Source organism: Embiotoca jacksoni, unplaced genomic scaffold (genome assembly GCF_022577435.1).
Source record: "Embiotoca jacksoni isolate LCO1_2020_lvr unplaced genomic scaffold, fEmbJac1.0.p SCAF_5, whole genome shotgun sequence".
Taxonomy (NCBI): domain Eukaryota; kingdom Metazoa; phylum Chordata; class Actinopteri; family Embiotocidae; genus Embiotoca; species Embiotoca jacksoni.
The window spans coordinates 1,257,679-1,275,000 of record NW_027185403.1 but is presented as its reverse complement, the minus strand read 5'-3'; the positions used below and the strand labels follow the sequence as shown (position 1 = coordinate 1,275,000).

The 17,322-nt window shown below is 39.8% G+C and overlaps 1 protein-coding gene across 8 annotated transcripts in view; it reads left to right on the top strand.

The window, feature by feature from the left end:
* Positions 1 to 3,697, top strand: part of gria2b (glutamate receptor, ionotropic, AMPA 2b) — a 53,016-nt gene extending 49,319 nt beyond the window's left edge. For 2 of the 8 annotated variants that reach the window (XM_069171273.1, XM_069171272.1), the window contains exons 15-16: positions 796 to 930; positions 1,589 to 3,697. In XM_069171273.1, coding sequence (XP_069027374.1) covers positions 796 to 930; positions 1,589 to 1,753 — 300 coding nt within the window. In that variant the 3' untranslated portion in view covers positions 1,754 to 3,697. Of the gene's footprint in view, positions 1,045 to 1,588 lie in introns of those variants that run through there. The other 6 variants (XM_069171275.1, XM_069171274.1, XM_069171280.1 and 3 more) reach the window with 5 other exon arrangements.
* The last annotated feature ends 13,625 nt before the right edge of the window (positions 3,698 to 17,322 follow it).

Sequence of the window (17,322 nt, the reverse complement as noted above, 5' to 3'; positions counted from 1 at the left end):
AATTATTAATGAAATGATCCATGTGGAAAAAACAAAAAAATGAAGCACTTTGTTCTGATTCTCTTTCCTCGGTCAGCACTTGTTTCTTTTCCTTGATAATTGATTCTCACTTCTGTCATGTCGCTTAAGTACTCCCAACTTCAAAATATGTAACTGTAACTGTGTTGTCCATGGCTGTCATGTTGTCGCTTTTCCACACACAGATACACTGTGCACCACTTTGATAAGGTAGAGCCCTATGTATCCATTTGGCATCCACCTTAAATGAATACATGGGTGTTTAATGAGCTAAACAAAACTTCACTGTACTGTATGTGTCAGACCCTGATTGGTTTATTACTAAGCTGTCTTCCCTCTTGTCTCTGTCTATAAGTAAAGGTCTTTAAGCACGTTTGTTAACAGCTTAGCCCTTTTGTAATGGGCAACCCATGTAAATGGTCCTTGTACAGTACAAATTTCTATTGTAGATCCACAACACATAGACGGTAAATGCTGCATTCAAACTGCTGCTGCATTTCATTTTAATTCAAATACTAACCCACTACATTGCTTTAAATTTACCCCACATGAAAAAAAAAGAAAAAAAAAAAAGCACCAATGTGTTATTTGTCTTGTTATTATTTTGTGCTTTGTAGATATTTATAACTTTTGTATATAGTGGTGCATTTTTTTGTGGATTTATTTTTCTTTTCCTTGTGGATGTGATTTTGTTTTATTCATGTACAATATTATAAAAATCTCTTGCCCTTTCACCGTTGCCCTGCCGCTGATCTCCGTCTCGTGTGCACTTCGCAGGAGAAGACGAGCGCCCTCAGCCTGAGCAACGTGGCTGGGGTCTTCTACATTCTGGTCGGAGGACTCGGTTTGGCCATGCTGGTGGCCTTGATTGAGTTCTGTTACAAGTCCCGAGCCGAGGCGAAACGAATGAAGGTGGCAAAGAATGCACAGAATATTAACCCAACTTCCTCGCAGAATTCACAGAATTTTGCAACTTATAAGGAAGGTTACAACGTATATGGGATCGAAAGTGTAAAAATTTAGGGGGTAGGGAACGAGGTTTTCATAAATATCCCCCCCAAATGCACGCTTTTTTGGCTCCATCCGTTCCATCCTTCAGTGTTAGTGAATGAAGAGGTTGGCCAAAGGATCGTATGTACTGGTGATTTATGATTTAATGAGAGAGAGAGCGATATCCCCCTTTTTTAAAGCTTAACAATTGTGTTCGTCCATTTAAGTTTCCTTGCTATTTTAAACCATTTTCATGTATGACTGTTGCTGGCCATGCTTGTTAATACCTCTGTCCTAGTAACACATTTCAACTATAATGCTTGCAATGACCATGCAGAAGCCTTTACATGATCATTTGCATCGTGCATTGTGTTACCCATGGACATCATATTAAGTTCTCATCTACATTCTCATGTTTTATACATTTATAAACTTTTTAAGCTTATAGATGTGGAAATGCTCTGACCTGTCTAACATGTCATTTCCTTGTTTGTGTATGGATCCTTGTGTGTGTGCGAATGTGACGGTGATTGTGTCGGCTTGTGTCTGGGTGTACACGTGACTCTGTGTGTTTTTATAGATGACTTTTGGGGACGCCATGAGGAATAAAGCGAGACTTTCAGTCACAGGGAGTACTGGGGAGAATGGTCGGGTGATGACTCCAGAGTTTCCTAAAGCTGTCCATGCTGTCCCTTACGTGAGACCTGACATGGGACTAAACGTCAGCCTGACAGATCTGTCCTGATCAATGAGAAACTTCTGAGTGCCTTACAATGGTTTCAATAGAGCGATTTCTTTTTTTCCTTTTTTTTTTTTTTTTGGTTGTTGTTCTGGCGCTTTTCTTTTTGTCTGTATGGTGAAACAGGAAAAGTAGGAGAGATGGAGGCTTCATTTTTGTCGATCACAAAGACTTGTATTCTTTCTCTCTGTCTCTATTTCTCACCATATAAAATGCCTCCCTTTCCGAGTGGAATTTCATCTCGGAATATAAAAGGCCGGCTCTTTTTTTTCTAAACTGGTGACACCGTGCTTTCCTATCTATCTGTCTGGACTGGACTGAGACGGAAGTGAGGGCTTGATTGATGGCAACGGCTGCTTCTGGGAGTCGGAGATTCAGTCACCTCAACTGTATTTTGTGTGCGTGTGTGTGTGTGTGTGTGTGTGGGGGAAGAGCGTGGGAGTGCACGCGCGTCAGGAGATGTCGTCAAAAACACACACTGTTTCTGTAGCCACCACCGCCAAAACAGGATTTTCAAGCACACTTGATATCATCTGCATTAAGATGTGAAATTGTTCGTTTTTTTCTAAGAAAATCTGTGGGAAAAAAAAGTTTATTGAAAAAAATATTTTTATGTATTTTCACAAAATAGCTTTTAAATAAACTTGCTTACATACCGGTTGAATATAAACATCTTAATGTGTGAGTATAAAGAAAGAAAAAATACTAAACAGCTTCTAGTTCCATATTTTTAAAGCCAAATACATTGCATATGGGGGTGAGATGTTGAAATCATGTAATTAATTCTGAACTTTCCTGTATATTTTTATCTTTAACATTTGGTGTTGATATGAAATCTATGTCAATGCTTGACATTTGGAATCAATCCTTCTATGTTTTTCTTGTAAGAGTCAGTGCAGCAATTTTTGCTTTCTACTTTTGTCTCTCGGTTCGCTTCAGTGCTTTTGCTGTTTGTATTTTTTCTGACAAGGACCAGGGTCGTTGTTCTACATTGGAGGAGGAAATTAATCTGTTTACATGCCATGAATGGGAAAACAACAAACAAACAAAAAAATTGTATGGTATTATCGCATCACATTTTGTGACATCGAAAACAGGCATCCACATTCACATGGTTTACGTGATGGTTTTAAAATGCCAAATAAGTAAGAGTGCCAAATTCTAGTGCCAGTAGATATAAATATAGTCTTAATATACTCAATCACTGTCATCTCAGTGAATGTAAATGATTCTGATACATTCTGTAACTTTTGTAACTAGATGTACAGTTGGTGGCAATGACAGTGCTAATACAATAGCCTTTCTCGCTTTGTTTTCCAGTCTCCATGTATTTTGCATTGATCTGACAATGAAGTAGCACCAGTTGCATGTTGTTGCCGCAAATACTACATACGTTTATTTCATTACTGCCAAACATGCGTTCTCATTTTTAATGTTGAAGTTGTGAGGTTAACTGTTTGAAATTGGAAATACAATATGAGACATATACACAATATATACATATAAACATATATTTTATATAAAAGTTAAAATATGAAAAATGATATCCCCCTTCTCAGATCTACTTTGCGTCAATGAAATACTAAATTTGAAAACTCATTATGAAAATACAGTACTTTATTTCAGTTAGTTTCAGCAGTCTCACCTTTAGTTAGTTACACAGCTTATACAGTTGAGAACTTCTAATTATAAGATGTAATTTATTTAGGGTTTTTCTTTTATTCCCTGTTAAATTGACCCATGAAGAGCCCTCCACTGCAACCAGCAGGGAAACCAACTGTACTATTATTATCACTGTTGTTTTTGTAATCAACTATTAGAAACATATACCGTAGTTGCTAATCAATTTCATCGCATATTCGGGCTATTCCAATGACATTTTGTATATGGAATGTGTGCTAACTTGTTTATTTTTTGGGACTCTTTCTAAATAAAAGTGGCTGATCTCTTGTTATCTTTCCGTGAGTCATTTATTTAGAGTGACTTGCTATCGATTTGAAGGAAAGGCATCACGGCACGAAGCAGACTAATGTTTTATTTGTATTCATTTGTATGTAGCTAAGCTATATTTTGTTCAACTATTGAGGCTACTTACTTATGGCTGTTTAATCCGTTTGCCTATATACACAACTAAAAGTTAAGTTATTTGTATATACTTATAAGATGAATGATTTTCAAACAGATGCCATTGCAGTCATTGCAGTTTTTCAATGAGGAATAACCCATAAAGAAAAATGCATCTAACAATCGTGATTAAAGAATATTATTTTTAAATAAATGACACCATTATATTTTCTTAAGGTAACAATAGGTGTGGCTGGCTTGTAAAGTTTTCATCTGACATTAATTGGTTTGGTTGAAGGCCCTGCAAACACCTGTAGCCTATCCCACAGACAAAGTTGTTGGTTATTTTCCCTGATTAGACCTCTCCTCAGGATCGCGTGGGTGTTCACAGATTGTGTTCGACTGACACTCATCTGTGCACACCCACAAGTGTGTTTCCAATTAGTCTGACAAGACCTCCGTTCAGGTTGAGGCTTCATAAAGACATGATGGAATAGTTTACTCTAAAAAAAAAAAAAAAAAAAAAAAAAAAATTGTTTTTTAAATGGACCTAACCTCTTGCACCCTTAGGTTTCATGTAGGCCGATTTTGAAGCTCGGTGTGGCTGGCTCCAACCTTTGCCATTTTGACAATGCCTGACTGTGACCTGAGTAAAGCTAATCCAGGTGGAGGTGGTGTGAGGGTGGAGCTGAGGTGGGCCAAATGAGGAAGAGTTTTCGAAACCAGCACAGAGGATGGTCTCTGTCTGTAAGACTACTATGATAGCTCCCGATTGCCACTCAAAGATGCTCCGCCCCTTTTACGCATAACTTTCAGCTATAATACATAGTTGTCGTGAATGAGGAAATTTGCCTTATCGACCATTTAGTGATCTTTTTTTTTTGTACCGAGCAGCAACGGTGTTTATTTTTGCTTTTATGTTTGGCATATTAACTCCGGGGTGTGTTTGGGAATTGAGTCTCTTTTAAAGCCAGCCAAACACTTACTTTGAAAGGGATATTTGCTGATTTACTCAGTTTAGGTTGGGTCAGAAGTTTGGTAATGTTGAAACTATTAGCAGCTACAGTTGGTGAGCTGCTGTTGCACAGAGCTCCCTCTAAGATTTAGCCCACTAGCCAGTCTGCTTGGCTGGCATAACAAGTTACAATAGCTGCAATTTCTATTTTCTTTACTCAACCCTGGCATTTAATAGAAAGTTAATAAAGACGGGAACTAAAACTCTCCAAAATCATTAGCTTAGTTTACTTGCTTATGGAGCAATAAAGTAAATTCACTAAAACGGCTAATGCTACTGATTAAAACATATTTATGTTTAAATGTGCTGCCTTGTTTTGCTATATTTTGACATTTTTATTTTATTTTTTATTTTTTTGTAATAACCACAACCAGCACAGCCAGATTACTGAACACACCTGAGCAGGTGGACTTTTATTTCTACAATAAGGTCATCACATGATGATAAATAGGTCTCCAAGTAAAACGGTTTAAAAAAATATCTTTAGCTTATGCAAATATATATGCAAATCAGACTTAGAGAGGCTTAGATGAAAAACAATTAGATGGCGTAAAGCCAGCTAGCAAAAATATACTTAGAAGTGCTATTTTTATTTATATTAATTTATTTGGAATTATATAACATTGTATTAATTTCTTTTTTGGGAGGGGTTTCTCATTGGATTTCAAACAATCTCAACTGCATTACTGTAAAAACTCGATGAAAAAGAGAAATGTCGATTTTCTTTTAAGATTTTATACAATCCAGTCATTTTTCTACAAACTGCCACTCATTGGTTTAAAGTCAAGTCTCTGTCTTTGTGGAGTGTTGCCATCCATGAGGCACAATGAATCTTACCGTTATGAGCTTATAGCGCTGAGTACTGAGGTGCCGTTAGTCCACCCTCCTTCTGCTGAGTGTTAATGAATGTCACACGTTTCCACGAAGATGGTTGACTTCCCTCTGCTCCATAAAGATTAAACCGCTTCTCTCCCATTCGAGCCATATGTTCCTCTCCGGTTCTTTGTGTTCATCTTCAATCACACCTTGAAGTTAATTACATCATATTAAAATCGTGTGTGGCCGCACTCGAACCTTGTGAACTGATACCCAGGGATTATAGAAAATGATCAAAACTTTAAATGGATATTCTATTGACAATTTCTTTAGTAGTCTTTCAATTGTTAATGAATGGAGGCGCTAAAGTATATTGTGCTTATATTAGCGAATCAATCAGCAGGTGGTGTTGTTGGTTAAGCGTGTTCGTCCCAGATCCATATTCACGAAGTGAAATTTGTTCTGTTTCGCAGCAGGCTACATTTTTGGATCTTTTTGCACGTAACTAGTTTCCGGTGAACGTGACCTCAATGACAGATCAGAGTAACTATTTTTAAATAGCCTGTTCGTTTCCTGTTTCCACTCACGAATCAGGATAGTTATTTAATCACGTTTAACTGTTGCTGTTTACTGTTGCCATGACGACAAAGGTTGACATAACTTTAAGGAAGTAGCAACTTTAACACACGACTTGGTTCAAATATTCATTTTTTTTTTTACCCAAACATAATTTTTCCTTTAACGAAGTGCTTAAACCCAACCCGGGGCAAAAACACTCTGGGTCGTTTTGGAAGGTCGAAATAAACGGTCTGTTTCAGGTTGTATCGGTTGGAGGACTTGCTGATATTTGGGCAAACATTACCTTTGAATGTCTTATTTCTGCTGCCTGTCTAATTTTTTGCGACTTTCTTTTCCCGATCTTTTTCAAGCCTCCACCTGCAAACTCTTGTCACACAGCAGGAAACTAGCTCCATGATCAGTGACTTCCCTTTGGGAAGATGAACGGGGGTTCACTGTCACTGTTTTGAGTTGATATCTTGAACAGAAAGAATATGTGTGCTCTGACTTTCTGAAATAGCCGCTCATTGCTCCGGGCAAAAAAGATTCACACACCTCTCCATCTTTACTCCGCTCACATACCCTGATGTAAACAGTTGGGCAGAGCAGAGGGTTGCTCACCATCTGGTGCCGAGTTGAGTCAGATGGCTTTGCTACTGGACACATCTGGTCAGCCGAAAACATTTTGTGAGGGTTTTGCCTGGTGGACAACTCCTTGGAATAAATTCAGCTCTCATCTCCGACAGTCATTTTAGTGTTTTAGTTGACATCAGTTTTGCATGAAACCCTTTTACTTGTGCGTGAAAGACCAGTGTGAAAATTGTCAGGTCTTTGGTAGGATGGCAACTACAGAACAACAATATTAAATTAAGTCTTTCTATTGGGACTTGAGGAGGAAACTCAACTGAAACTGATGTCTAACAAAGCTTGAGAGCACACAATGGTCTGAAAAATACATTTTGCCTTTAAAACAGTATCTCGTATGCTTTTCTAGCACTTCCTTATTAATACACACATAGATAAGTTAAAGTATTTCAGTTTGTCATATGTTCCCTTTGTCTGAACAAAATGATGTTGACGTTTCCCTCACATTTAGGCACAATTGTACTGTTTGGCTTTCAACCAAAAAAAGATTTGCTTGACCTTAGCTGTTTTTTCTTGGAGCTAAGGCAATTCTGTGTTGTTGTGAGAAGGCGAACCAAACTTTGACCCAATTTTGCTCTTCTTCTTCTTCGGGGAAATGACTTATTGGAGTTACATTCCACAAGAGCGACGCTATCATTCCACCAATCAGTCGCACCACCTTTGTGTAATCAACTGTGCTTATGGACCATTAGTTCAGCCAATCTTAGCATCGAGGGATGGTTAAACAAAATGAATCTTTCACCCGTGTGGGCAATCAGCCTGCGAGGCGCCAGCCATGTCTCCCTCCTTTCCTTCCAGCGTTTTACATTGCTCGTTGTCAACGGTTGACTCCGATAGGATCCTCCCCGGGCTGAAGCTAATGATGACAGAAGGTAAACAGGGAATGGCCTGAATCTGCCACCTCATATAGGAGACAACAATAGCAACGGCCGGGACAATGTTTCATCTTCAGGGTTTATTAGCTGAAGCCTGCCCTGGCCTCGTTAAAATGCAGCATTGATCCAGAAATGCTCACACAGCACTGAAACACTCTTGATTTTGTTTGTACAAACTGAAAAAAGCTTGAAAACAATATGAGTAATGGATTTGGATTCATTTATATCCTTTCATTTTGAGTCCGTCTTCATTTTATCCAGTTACACTTTGAGAGGAAGTTGTGGTCTGTCTCAGATAAACTTAATTAAGGTGTTCGCTCATCTAGATGTCACCAGAATCCAATCAAGGTGACAATTTATGTCAAATTAATATCGACTGGTTTTACCCGCTGAAGAAACCGGTGGAACCTGGAGGATATTATGGAAATGACAGGTTGAAAGTTATTTATATCACAGCAAAAAGCTCTGCAAGCTAAAACAGAACTTCAGGCTGAGTGTTAGAGGAGATGAAGGGCAGAGGATGGCAGTGTCCAGTCCTCTTGTATAAGATCACACCTGAGCTCCAGTAAGACAGCAATGCTAATGCGGGGTCGGATTAATTTACCTCACAGTGATTCCGATGGCCATGGACAGGAGTTTGTTCTCGCTAAACCCCCACAGCAAAGCAGTGTTTACTCCGAGAGGGCCAGACTACAAAATTTACTTTGATTTAATCTTCAAAATCATTTATTTTTATCTTATTCGATTTGAAGCCTTCAGACGTGAATTTAGTCGCTAGATTTCAAAGTAAGATAAGATTGGGTCGAAATATATGTTAACATTGTACTTCCATCCTGATATCATTAAATAATATGCCCTGTTTTTCACACAGAGGCTACAAAACGAAATGAGCTTTTACCTGCTTGGTGCAATAACTATATTCCACGTTGCCCCAGTTAAACAAAACTAAATCACGAATTAATAAATATGAATGAATTAAAAATAAAATATACAGATGCATTCATCATTTTCTGATGTTGACCTGCCCCAAAGACCAGTCACAATTATAATGTAATCATTAAATCTAATTCATGATTTATTGGCCCCTGGAGCTAATCAACCTACAATACTTTCACCTGCTAACCAATCAATTATCTTGTTGACAGGAACAATCTGCATACTAATTAGTGTTGTGACAAGAAGGATGACACCAAATCCTGGTAAAAAGAAATTAAAATTCTGGCAACTGTGATTTATCCTTATTTTAGGAAAAACTCAAAATGTTAATGCTACTGCCGATAATAATTTATGGGTCATGTTATAATAATATTGAGGGAATACGATTAAAACCGATGATGCCACTGATCAAGGATGCACATTTTATTTTCTAGTGCAGTGGGGGAAAAAAAATGCATGGCTATTATATTCTAGTGAAGTGACCGGGTAATTTACAAGAAAGACTTGACTTTTCTGTCCCTGATAAAAAATGACATCATAAACAATAGCCGAGTTCATTTATTCTGTCTTGAAGTGCGACCAAAGTGAAATAATGGCATCCGTTGAGGTGCAACTTTTAAACCCAATGACATTTCCAATGCAGATGTGACATTTTCAATTAATTTCTGCTCGTGTCACGCACAGCTAACAAAAGGATGGTTCATTAGTGTTCACTCCTTAAATTCGTCTGCAGCTCTGGTGGAGGGAAGCGGCAACTCTTTCCCTGGAAGAAGTCTCGTCACTGCAGTTGGTGATTAAAAGGAAGAAAAAGAAAAAAGCCTGAGTGACTACCAGAGCATCTCCCCACTGCCACAGACAGCAAAAAAAAAGAAAAGAGCGGCATATTTCTGAGGCAGCCAAGGTGGTGGGTGGCGTTGTATGCTGTAAAACAGTTATCCTCTGGCTGGGTTGTCATGGCAACAGTGTTAGCTGGGTGTCTCATGTTCCAATACAGCGTGTCATCCCTGTAGCTGCATGTCGGTGGCGGGAGGGGAGAGGGAAGGGGGCTCTCCATGCATACCACCATTTTAAGTCGCCTGTAAAAAAAAAATTAAAAATAAAACAAACAGCTGTTGTGTTTCATCGTGAGTTTGCAATCATGTGTGATATGGGAGGACTGACAGCGGAGGGGGGTACCTTCAAAACAAAACCGAGAGCTTCTCTCTTGAACAAGGTCGAACACATTTCCATGGTAACGGACCACGGCAAGCTGTTGTTCTGTTGTTTTCCATCGCTTTGAGCACGTCGAAGGTGTACAAGCAGCTCTGAGGTGGCATTTCTTCTGCAAATGTCAGGGATGCAACTTAGCAGACACAGCAGCTGTGTTTAATAGCAGTGACATTCAAAATGAAGCAAACTGAAGATTTCCACTTTGATCGCATTTGTTTGATTTATGAGTTGCCTCCGTGGTGTGACGGGTTAAGTGCTGTATGTGGTCCAGTCAATCAGATGTCTGTGTGTCCAAAGATCGCTCTGCATTTCCATTTTCCTTGACGAAGACTAATTTGGTAACATTCAAGCTGGCAGCACTAACAAAACCTAAACAGCAGTCAGAAACAAGCCGTTCAATCTTTTCACTCAAGTTATCAGTGGAAAATGTTTCCTGCTCCCCTTCAATTATTTGCATTGTTCATGCTCACTGGCTTGCCAAAGCTGGCCGAGCAATAAACTAATGGTCTGTCTCATAACCCTGTGGGATATATGGCGACGTATAGAAGAAGGCCATTCCCAGATGCTGCTCGAGAGCACTCAAGAAAATGGATCATACCAACAGATACGATTCACCTCAGAGAAATACACCACCCATTCTTCTCATTTTATCCCACCCAGGGGATAACTGAATAGATTTTTCTTTATTTTTTTATTGCATTATATGCACAACTATTTCAAGACTCCTTGGGCTTAGACATAAGCCAGAATGACACATAAAAATTGTAAAACAATATTAGAAACTTCCATTTGTCCAAAATAAAAATTCAACACTATTTTCATCCTGATTAATCATCTAAAGCATCCAAGAAGCTCAAGCTCTGGAAATGCGAGCGTCGCGTGCAAAATTATTTCATTCCTGTGTTCTGTCATATATGTGTGATGGTATTTTATCCCCCATTGATTGTGAGCCACAGTATAAAATTATATACATTAAAAAGCGCTAAAAACAGACTCCATTTCCTCCTCCCCATATGTTGCAATTTGTTCAACGATAATTGAATACAGAACACACCAAGAACACAAGATACTCCATTTTTCAGTGGAGACTCAGCAAAATGCCAGCATACGTTGACGCGGTGGAAAAGATACACGAAGTCTGCAAAATAATGATGACTCTGACAGGAAATAGGTAAACAACGCTGCAGCTCATCTGACAAAGGATAAATTATGCAGCAGCTGTTTAGGGTGTGTCACAGTGAGTTGCCATCTGTGCAAAGAAGCCTCCCCGGCTGTACAAGTCTGTCCCTTTGCTAATGTAAGTCCACCTTTATCCAGAAGCGCTGATTTCTACCGATATTAGCCTCCAATCTGTGATTTATAGATTACATAAGGAGCTTGATCTGAAACATTTACAGCTTTACAGATGCTGCTTTACGTTCACGCTTTTTTTTATGATTTTTTTTAATGATTATTTCAGTTGGAAATAAAATAAATGACGGCGGGGATTAAGGGCATCAGCTTCAGGAGGCATTAAGAAATGGCCCTCATTCGGCCTCCTCGGGAAGATTCCACGCAGACTGACGGCCATCTGCCTTTGAACGCCTCACTTTGCCGATGGAGTTGGCATTGTCAGCGACATCGGGGGAGATGGAACTCTCGTCTGGGGAATACGAATCTTCCTCGTGCATTGAAGATGATCATGATTACATTTTTCATCACTGCCTTTCCCTGATTTATGTTGCCCATGTAGATTGCAACGCTAGTCACGTGGGCAAACTGCCTTTCAGCTATGCGTGAGCGTACTCATGGCTTATACTGCTGCTGATGACCAGCTGTGTGTGTGAGGGGAAAGATGCATGTTTAAGTGTGGTGTTGTACTTGTGTTTCTATGTTTGTGAGGACCGTTTTGAGTTTTTTTTGGTAACTCAAAGGTGTTTTGGCTCCTGTTAAACATCTTTAAGGGCTACTTTGGGTTCATGTCAGTGTAAAAGAGGACCAGCATGACAAAATTCATCTTCTTTTCTTAAAACAGTTGGTGACTACTCGCATGTCTTCTTGGTAAAGTACTTTCGCTAAAGGGTGCTAACTATCTAGGTAAATTCTTACACTTGTGAGTCACAAGTTCTCTATGCTCTGTGCAGTGTTTCTCACGATTGTACATTATTTGATTCCCTTATTGCCTCATTATTTATTGGAAAACCTCCTAGCGTGTCTATTTTTCATTGAAGTCCAAATCTACAATCAATGCAATACACTTCATACACTGTGGCCTATTTTCTTTTTTCATCGTTCATTCCTTTCTCTATACGCCAAGGTGAAAGAGTGTCACAGTCTCAGGAGAGTTATCGACACATGCATGGTTTGGCTACATGAGCTAAGGGGGAGCATCAGGGCCAACGCTTGGCAGGAGAGATGAAGGAGGCTTGACGCTGTTTCCATGGATGGATGACCAGTTATACAGTCCACTCACTGGGATTCCTTCTCTGTTTTCACCCTCAAAACACCTGCTCAGGGGGTGGTCCATTGATTTTCCTTCAGGAGAATCTAATTCATTCAGGGGGAAAGCCTGGATGCAACCCTCAAGTGTTTTCAGAGGACAGTGAAGTGGCTTAACGCAATTCAGATAAAAGCTGTGTTAAACTGCTGGAAAAACTCCATCTCTGTGGTTGTATCATATGTGTGAATCTGGAAGTACGAATCAACTGAGAGCAAAAAGGACCCCAATAGGGGATCAAATAACATTATGCACGGTGAGGCGAGTTGCCTCAATCCCAAGAGGCAGCTGAGCAGGGGAAAGGAACGGAGAAGAAATACGACCAAACTGCACAGAAAATAAACAGATTTGGAGAGGTCAAAGGTCACATGATCGATATATGAATGCATCTGAGGGTGTCCAGCTATTAAAAGGTTAATCCATATGTTCCAACCAATCCGAATCCAACATTTTGAGAGGGAAGTACAGCTGGGCAAAAGAGAAGAGGCAGGACAAAAAACATGAATTAAAATACTTGGATGGGTTTCTCACATCCCTGTGGACTGGCAAAAAAAATTCACAAATTGCTTGTCGTTAGAAGAAAAACTGCCCCCCTGGGACATCGCCTGAAGCAACTTACTGCTGGTACACACCTGGAGTTTCCCCACTGGATTAAAGGTTCGTACTGCAGTCAGTGGAACATCAGTGCTTTCCGTATTGAGCACAATAAAATCATCATATGAAAGTAGAGTTTAGATAATGATACCTTCCTCAGTGTTCAGTTTCCATTCATCTGTACAATGCCTGGACTCAGTGAACAGCACTTCTTCTGCTCTTTTATTTTCATGTTAAAAACAACTATCTTTTTTTCTTTGGGATAATTGTGAATATCATTTACAGGTCTAACATCTGGACATTTAATTCTGAAAAGCCTTTTGAACATTTTGAACATTCGAAGGAAACTTTCATTGGATATCCAAAAAACATGTCTGACGTTTTAATTATCTTGAACAAAATAACAGGACCATATTAAAAACTTAAATTCTCACTACTCAGTGGCTGTCTTTGAAGGGCAGATTGGCAAACATATTTATGAATTATTTACCATAAAATCATTTAGATTTACATATAAAGCATTGAGCGACTTGGCGTGGTGTACTCCAGTCATTGTGCAAAAATGAATTCCGTTTTTACATTGAGCCGCTTTTCCTCTGAGTTAGCCAGTTCCCTGTATTATCATGTGTGTGACTGCCAATTCTTGTTGGCCTGGGGATCCACTTTTTCTCACCTGTCAGCATGGAGTTTTGGGAGAAAGGTGTAATGCAGGTGGATACACATGCCATCCACCCCCAGACACAGCAGGAAGTGAGAAGGACACGCTCTCTGGGTGAGTGGAAAATACCCATGGGTGCGACCGGATGAGGACAGCAGGCTGGTTTCCCCATCAGTTAAACTGGCACAGCACCATGTTTCTTGGCTGCATATCACATTTCACCATTTCCCAGGTTGGTTGCCAGTGTCCACACTGAACACTGCCAAACACAAGACCTGCACCGACTTCTTCTGTTAGCGGCTGCCAAATAATTGTTCCTTCTTTGTCACTTTAATTCATAGATCTTACAATGCTGACAGGTGAGCAGATGCTCTACCAAATTGGTGTTATCAGGCCATGAAATTTACCATGATGGTCGCGTGCAGGTGGGGTCTGTCAGCAGCACCAGGTTTTTCGGCAGAGTCACTGATTGGAAAGTAGAACATGTCGAGATTTTATCGTCTCTTTGTCATTATCTACAAAAGAATGGGTGTAAACCAAAACCACCGGCTCACATGGGTGTGACGGTGAAGTTTTTTTGCAATGTTGGTGAACAGCATCAGTAGCAGAATCCAGCGGATGAAAGTTTGAATACATAACGGTGAATAATCTGGTATTCTGTTCAGAGGGATGAGTACCAAGGAAAAGGGTTTCAGTGAGGATCAACTGTGACAGAGCTTGATCAGTGTGTAGTCAGATGAAATCATTCATTTATTTCATGCTTGTTTCTGGAGTTTTGACTATTCTTAAAGAAGAAGTAGCATCATGTTTATCAATCTCTTCCCTAAATGCCAGAAAAACGCACCTTAAGTTTACTTTGTGTTAACGGTAACCTGTCTGAAAGCAAACGAAACCTCATTAGATGACATGTGATTCCTTATTTCCATGCATTAAGATTTAACCCAATCAGTTATGATCAATATATTACACAGGTGATTATGAACTAACCATAATATGTACTTTTAGTGAATTGTTTTTGTTCTAGAATAATTTGGTTTCATTGAGTAATGTTTTGATGTTTGACTGTGTCCTCGTTTGGTCAAGTTTTTAATATCTGAATCTTGTATTTGTCCAATATAATAATAATTCTCTTCTGATTAAGTATCGGTTATATTTGATGCGTTTAATGTCATGTAAAATCGCTATTTAGGCTCTTTTATCAATACTTATTTACTTGATGCCGAACTGCCAGGCAAAAAAAATACCCTCCTTCAAAACATGTGAAATAAAATCTTAAAACTATGGTGACACAATACCAGTCTACCTTCTTTTTATGTAGATGGTGCCTTGGTGTAACTCGGATTAACTTAATGCTATTTAACTGGGGTCACTACAGAAATCGTATATCTCCCGGATATAACTAAATGTTAGGAGACCAGACTATAGCAAACAATTGAGTATAGTATCCCTTTAATGATAGAAGCACCAGTCTAATGTATGTGGCCTTTAACCTCGGAAAGAGTAGATAAAAAACACCCAGAAGACATTTTAAAATGAAGCAAGTCATTAACTGTAATTGCAACACAAAAATAATTTAATTAAAAGAAATAATTTTAATTACTTAATCTTAAGAGTCACATTATCACACTGTTTTTTGTTGTTGTCTTTTGTGGCAGAAGCATAATGAGGTAGTTTGTTGTCTCGACAACGCCACCCTGAGGGAATTTCACTTTGAGGAGACTGTTAGAAAGTTGAACCACTTTGGGACTCAAGAAAATTACACGGATTCTAAAAACACTTAAGATGACATGCGAATCCAAAGAAATGCACCCAGTTTTTGAACATATTTCTCTGCAACAAATTAGCTGCTTGTCGAGTATAACACCATGATCTTGGTCGGCGGCCTAATGAGGCCCAGCAAACGAGGAGCAGGGCCGGGGCTTATCACGCAGCAACGACCACCTGAGGGGTGGAAACGCTCCTTATGCTACACACAATGCGTGAACACGCCACACCGTCCAAATGACACCCGGAGTGCACTGCAGTCAGAGATCTGTGAGGTGAAACCATCACCGGAGAGTCTGACTGTTGCTCCGGCCCAACAGCTCCTGTCCAGCGAGGGAGAGAGAACAATTAAAGTCACGCCGTGTGAGGGACGATCGAACGATAGGAGCTGGTGCCAGGTTGATTCAAAGTCCACCTATTCGTTCAGGCCGGGAGGCGTGCCAGCACGGCGCTCCAGCCAGCAGGCCGAGTAAATACAACCCCGACGGTCAACTCTGGCTAAATAAAAACACATCCAAACAGCCCAAATGAGGCAGGCGAGATAACTTGTGCCAGCCGACCTCAAACAAAAGCCGCGTTAAGCAGCAGCAGGAAGAGGAATATGCTTTCAGCTTTAAGACCGGCCCGCAGATATCATCGCAATGACACCTGTTATAAAAGTGTAGCAAAACGTCAGGGATGCATTACGACCATTCACAAAAAACAGATCACCAAAAAAAAAAAAAAAAAAGCACAACACAACCAGCCAGGCCAAACAGACCTCGCCTCCAACACCGGCTCCAGGAAGAGGCAGGTATGAATTAGTCCACAGAGCAGCAGTCATCTGCCAAGACAAGCTGCTGGGCGGCACCAGAAACCATACTGTGGATTTTCCTTTCTGCTTTTATCATTTCTAGCTTTTATCTAATTTAACTGCTTGCCTGTACTTTCACCCTGAGTAAGCCCTATGACAATGATCACACACACAACAATGAACACTTTGAAATGATCACTGCAAAACAATATAGCAAAGATATACGAACTGTTGCGCAACTGACTTGATGCTTGTGATCACAGGAACCCGAAGCTTTAGCGGTCACTTCAATCAAACTGGAGCAAAGGCAAAAAAGGCAGATTGGTACCTTTTGTTAGGAGATACGCAGTCCTCCAGAGAAAGCTGACTGTCCACAGGCGTCCGTCCCTGAGCTGGAGGACAGCCCTCGAGCACATTCACAGAGTCGGGAGGTTGTTCAGGTGGTTGTCTCACGTTTCCAGGTCAAAAGTAGTCCAGAAGAAATTACTGCACTGAGCTGAGTTAGCTGGCAGCGTCCTACAGCCGTTCACATTACTAATCTACCACTGACTTGATGAAAATGTGGCCGAATACAGGTTACAGCAAAGAAAACTATGGACTTCTCGAGCAAAAAATACCTCTTTATCAAATTAGCTGTTTAAAAAAAAATCAAGACATAGAATGAAATACATACATACCTTTTCCTCACAATTCTTACCGATTACTTTTTACCACACAATAGAAATATGTTTTTTTTTTTTAACCCTTAAGCCCTCTTTATTTACCTTTTTATCACAGACAGCTATGTCTTCTTGTATACTTTGAACTGAGCAACAAATATAATACATTGCAAGGCCCTGTCAATAGATTTCCCAAGACATGGACACTGTTTATAAGATTTATTCCTGCCTCTACAGCTGCTTTTATTGTGAAATGTCTCTGCAAGAGCAGCGAGACACACTTAAAAACTGAAAGAAGACACATGGCAACAAGCTGGTGAAGGTAATTGTCTGTTGCAGAAACAAGACACGGTGCCTTTTGGCCACAGGATAGTTTGATACACAGTTATAGGCCGTCTGTTGCCCATCATAATTTTTTAGATGTATCCCAAAAAAGCTCGACGTTGACAGGTCTTGCTCCACACGCTAGGCGCTGTGCTAAGCTGAGATCTCATTATTTATTGATAGGGACGA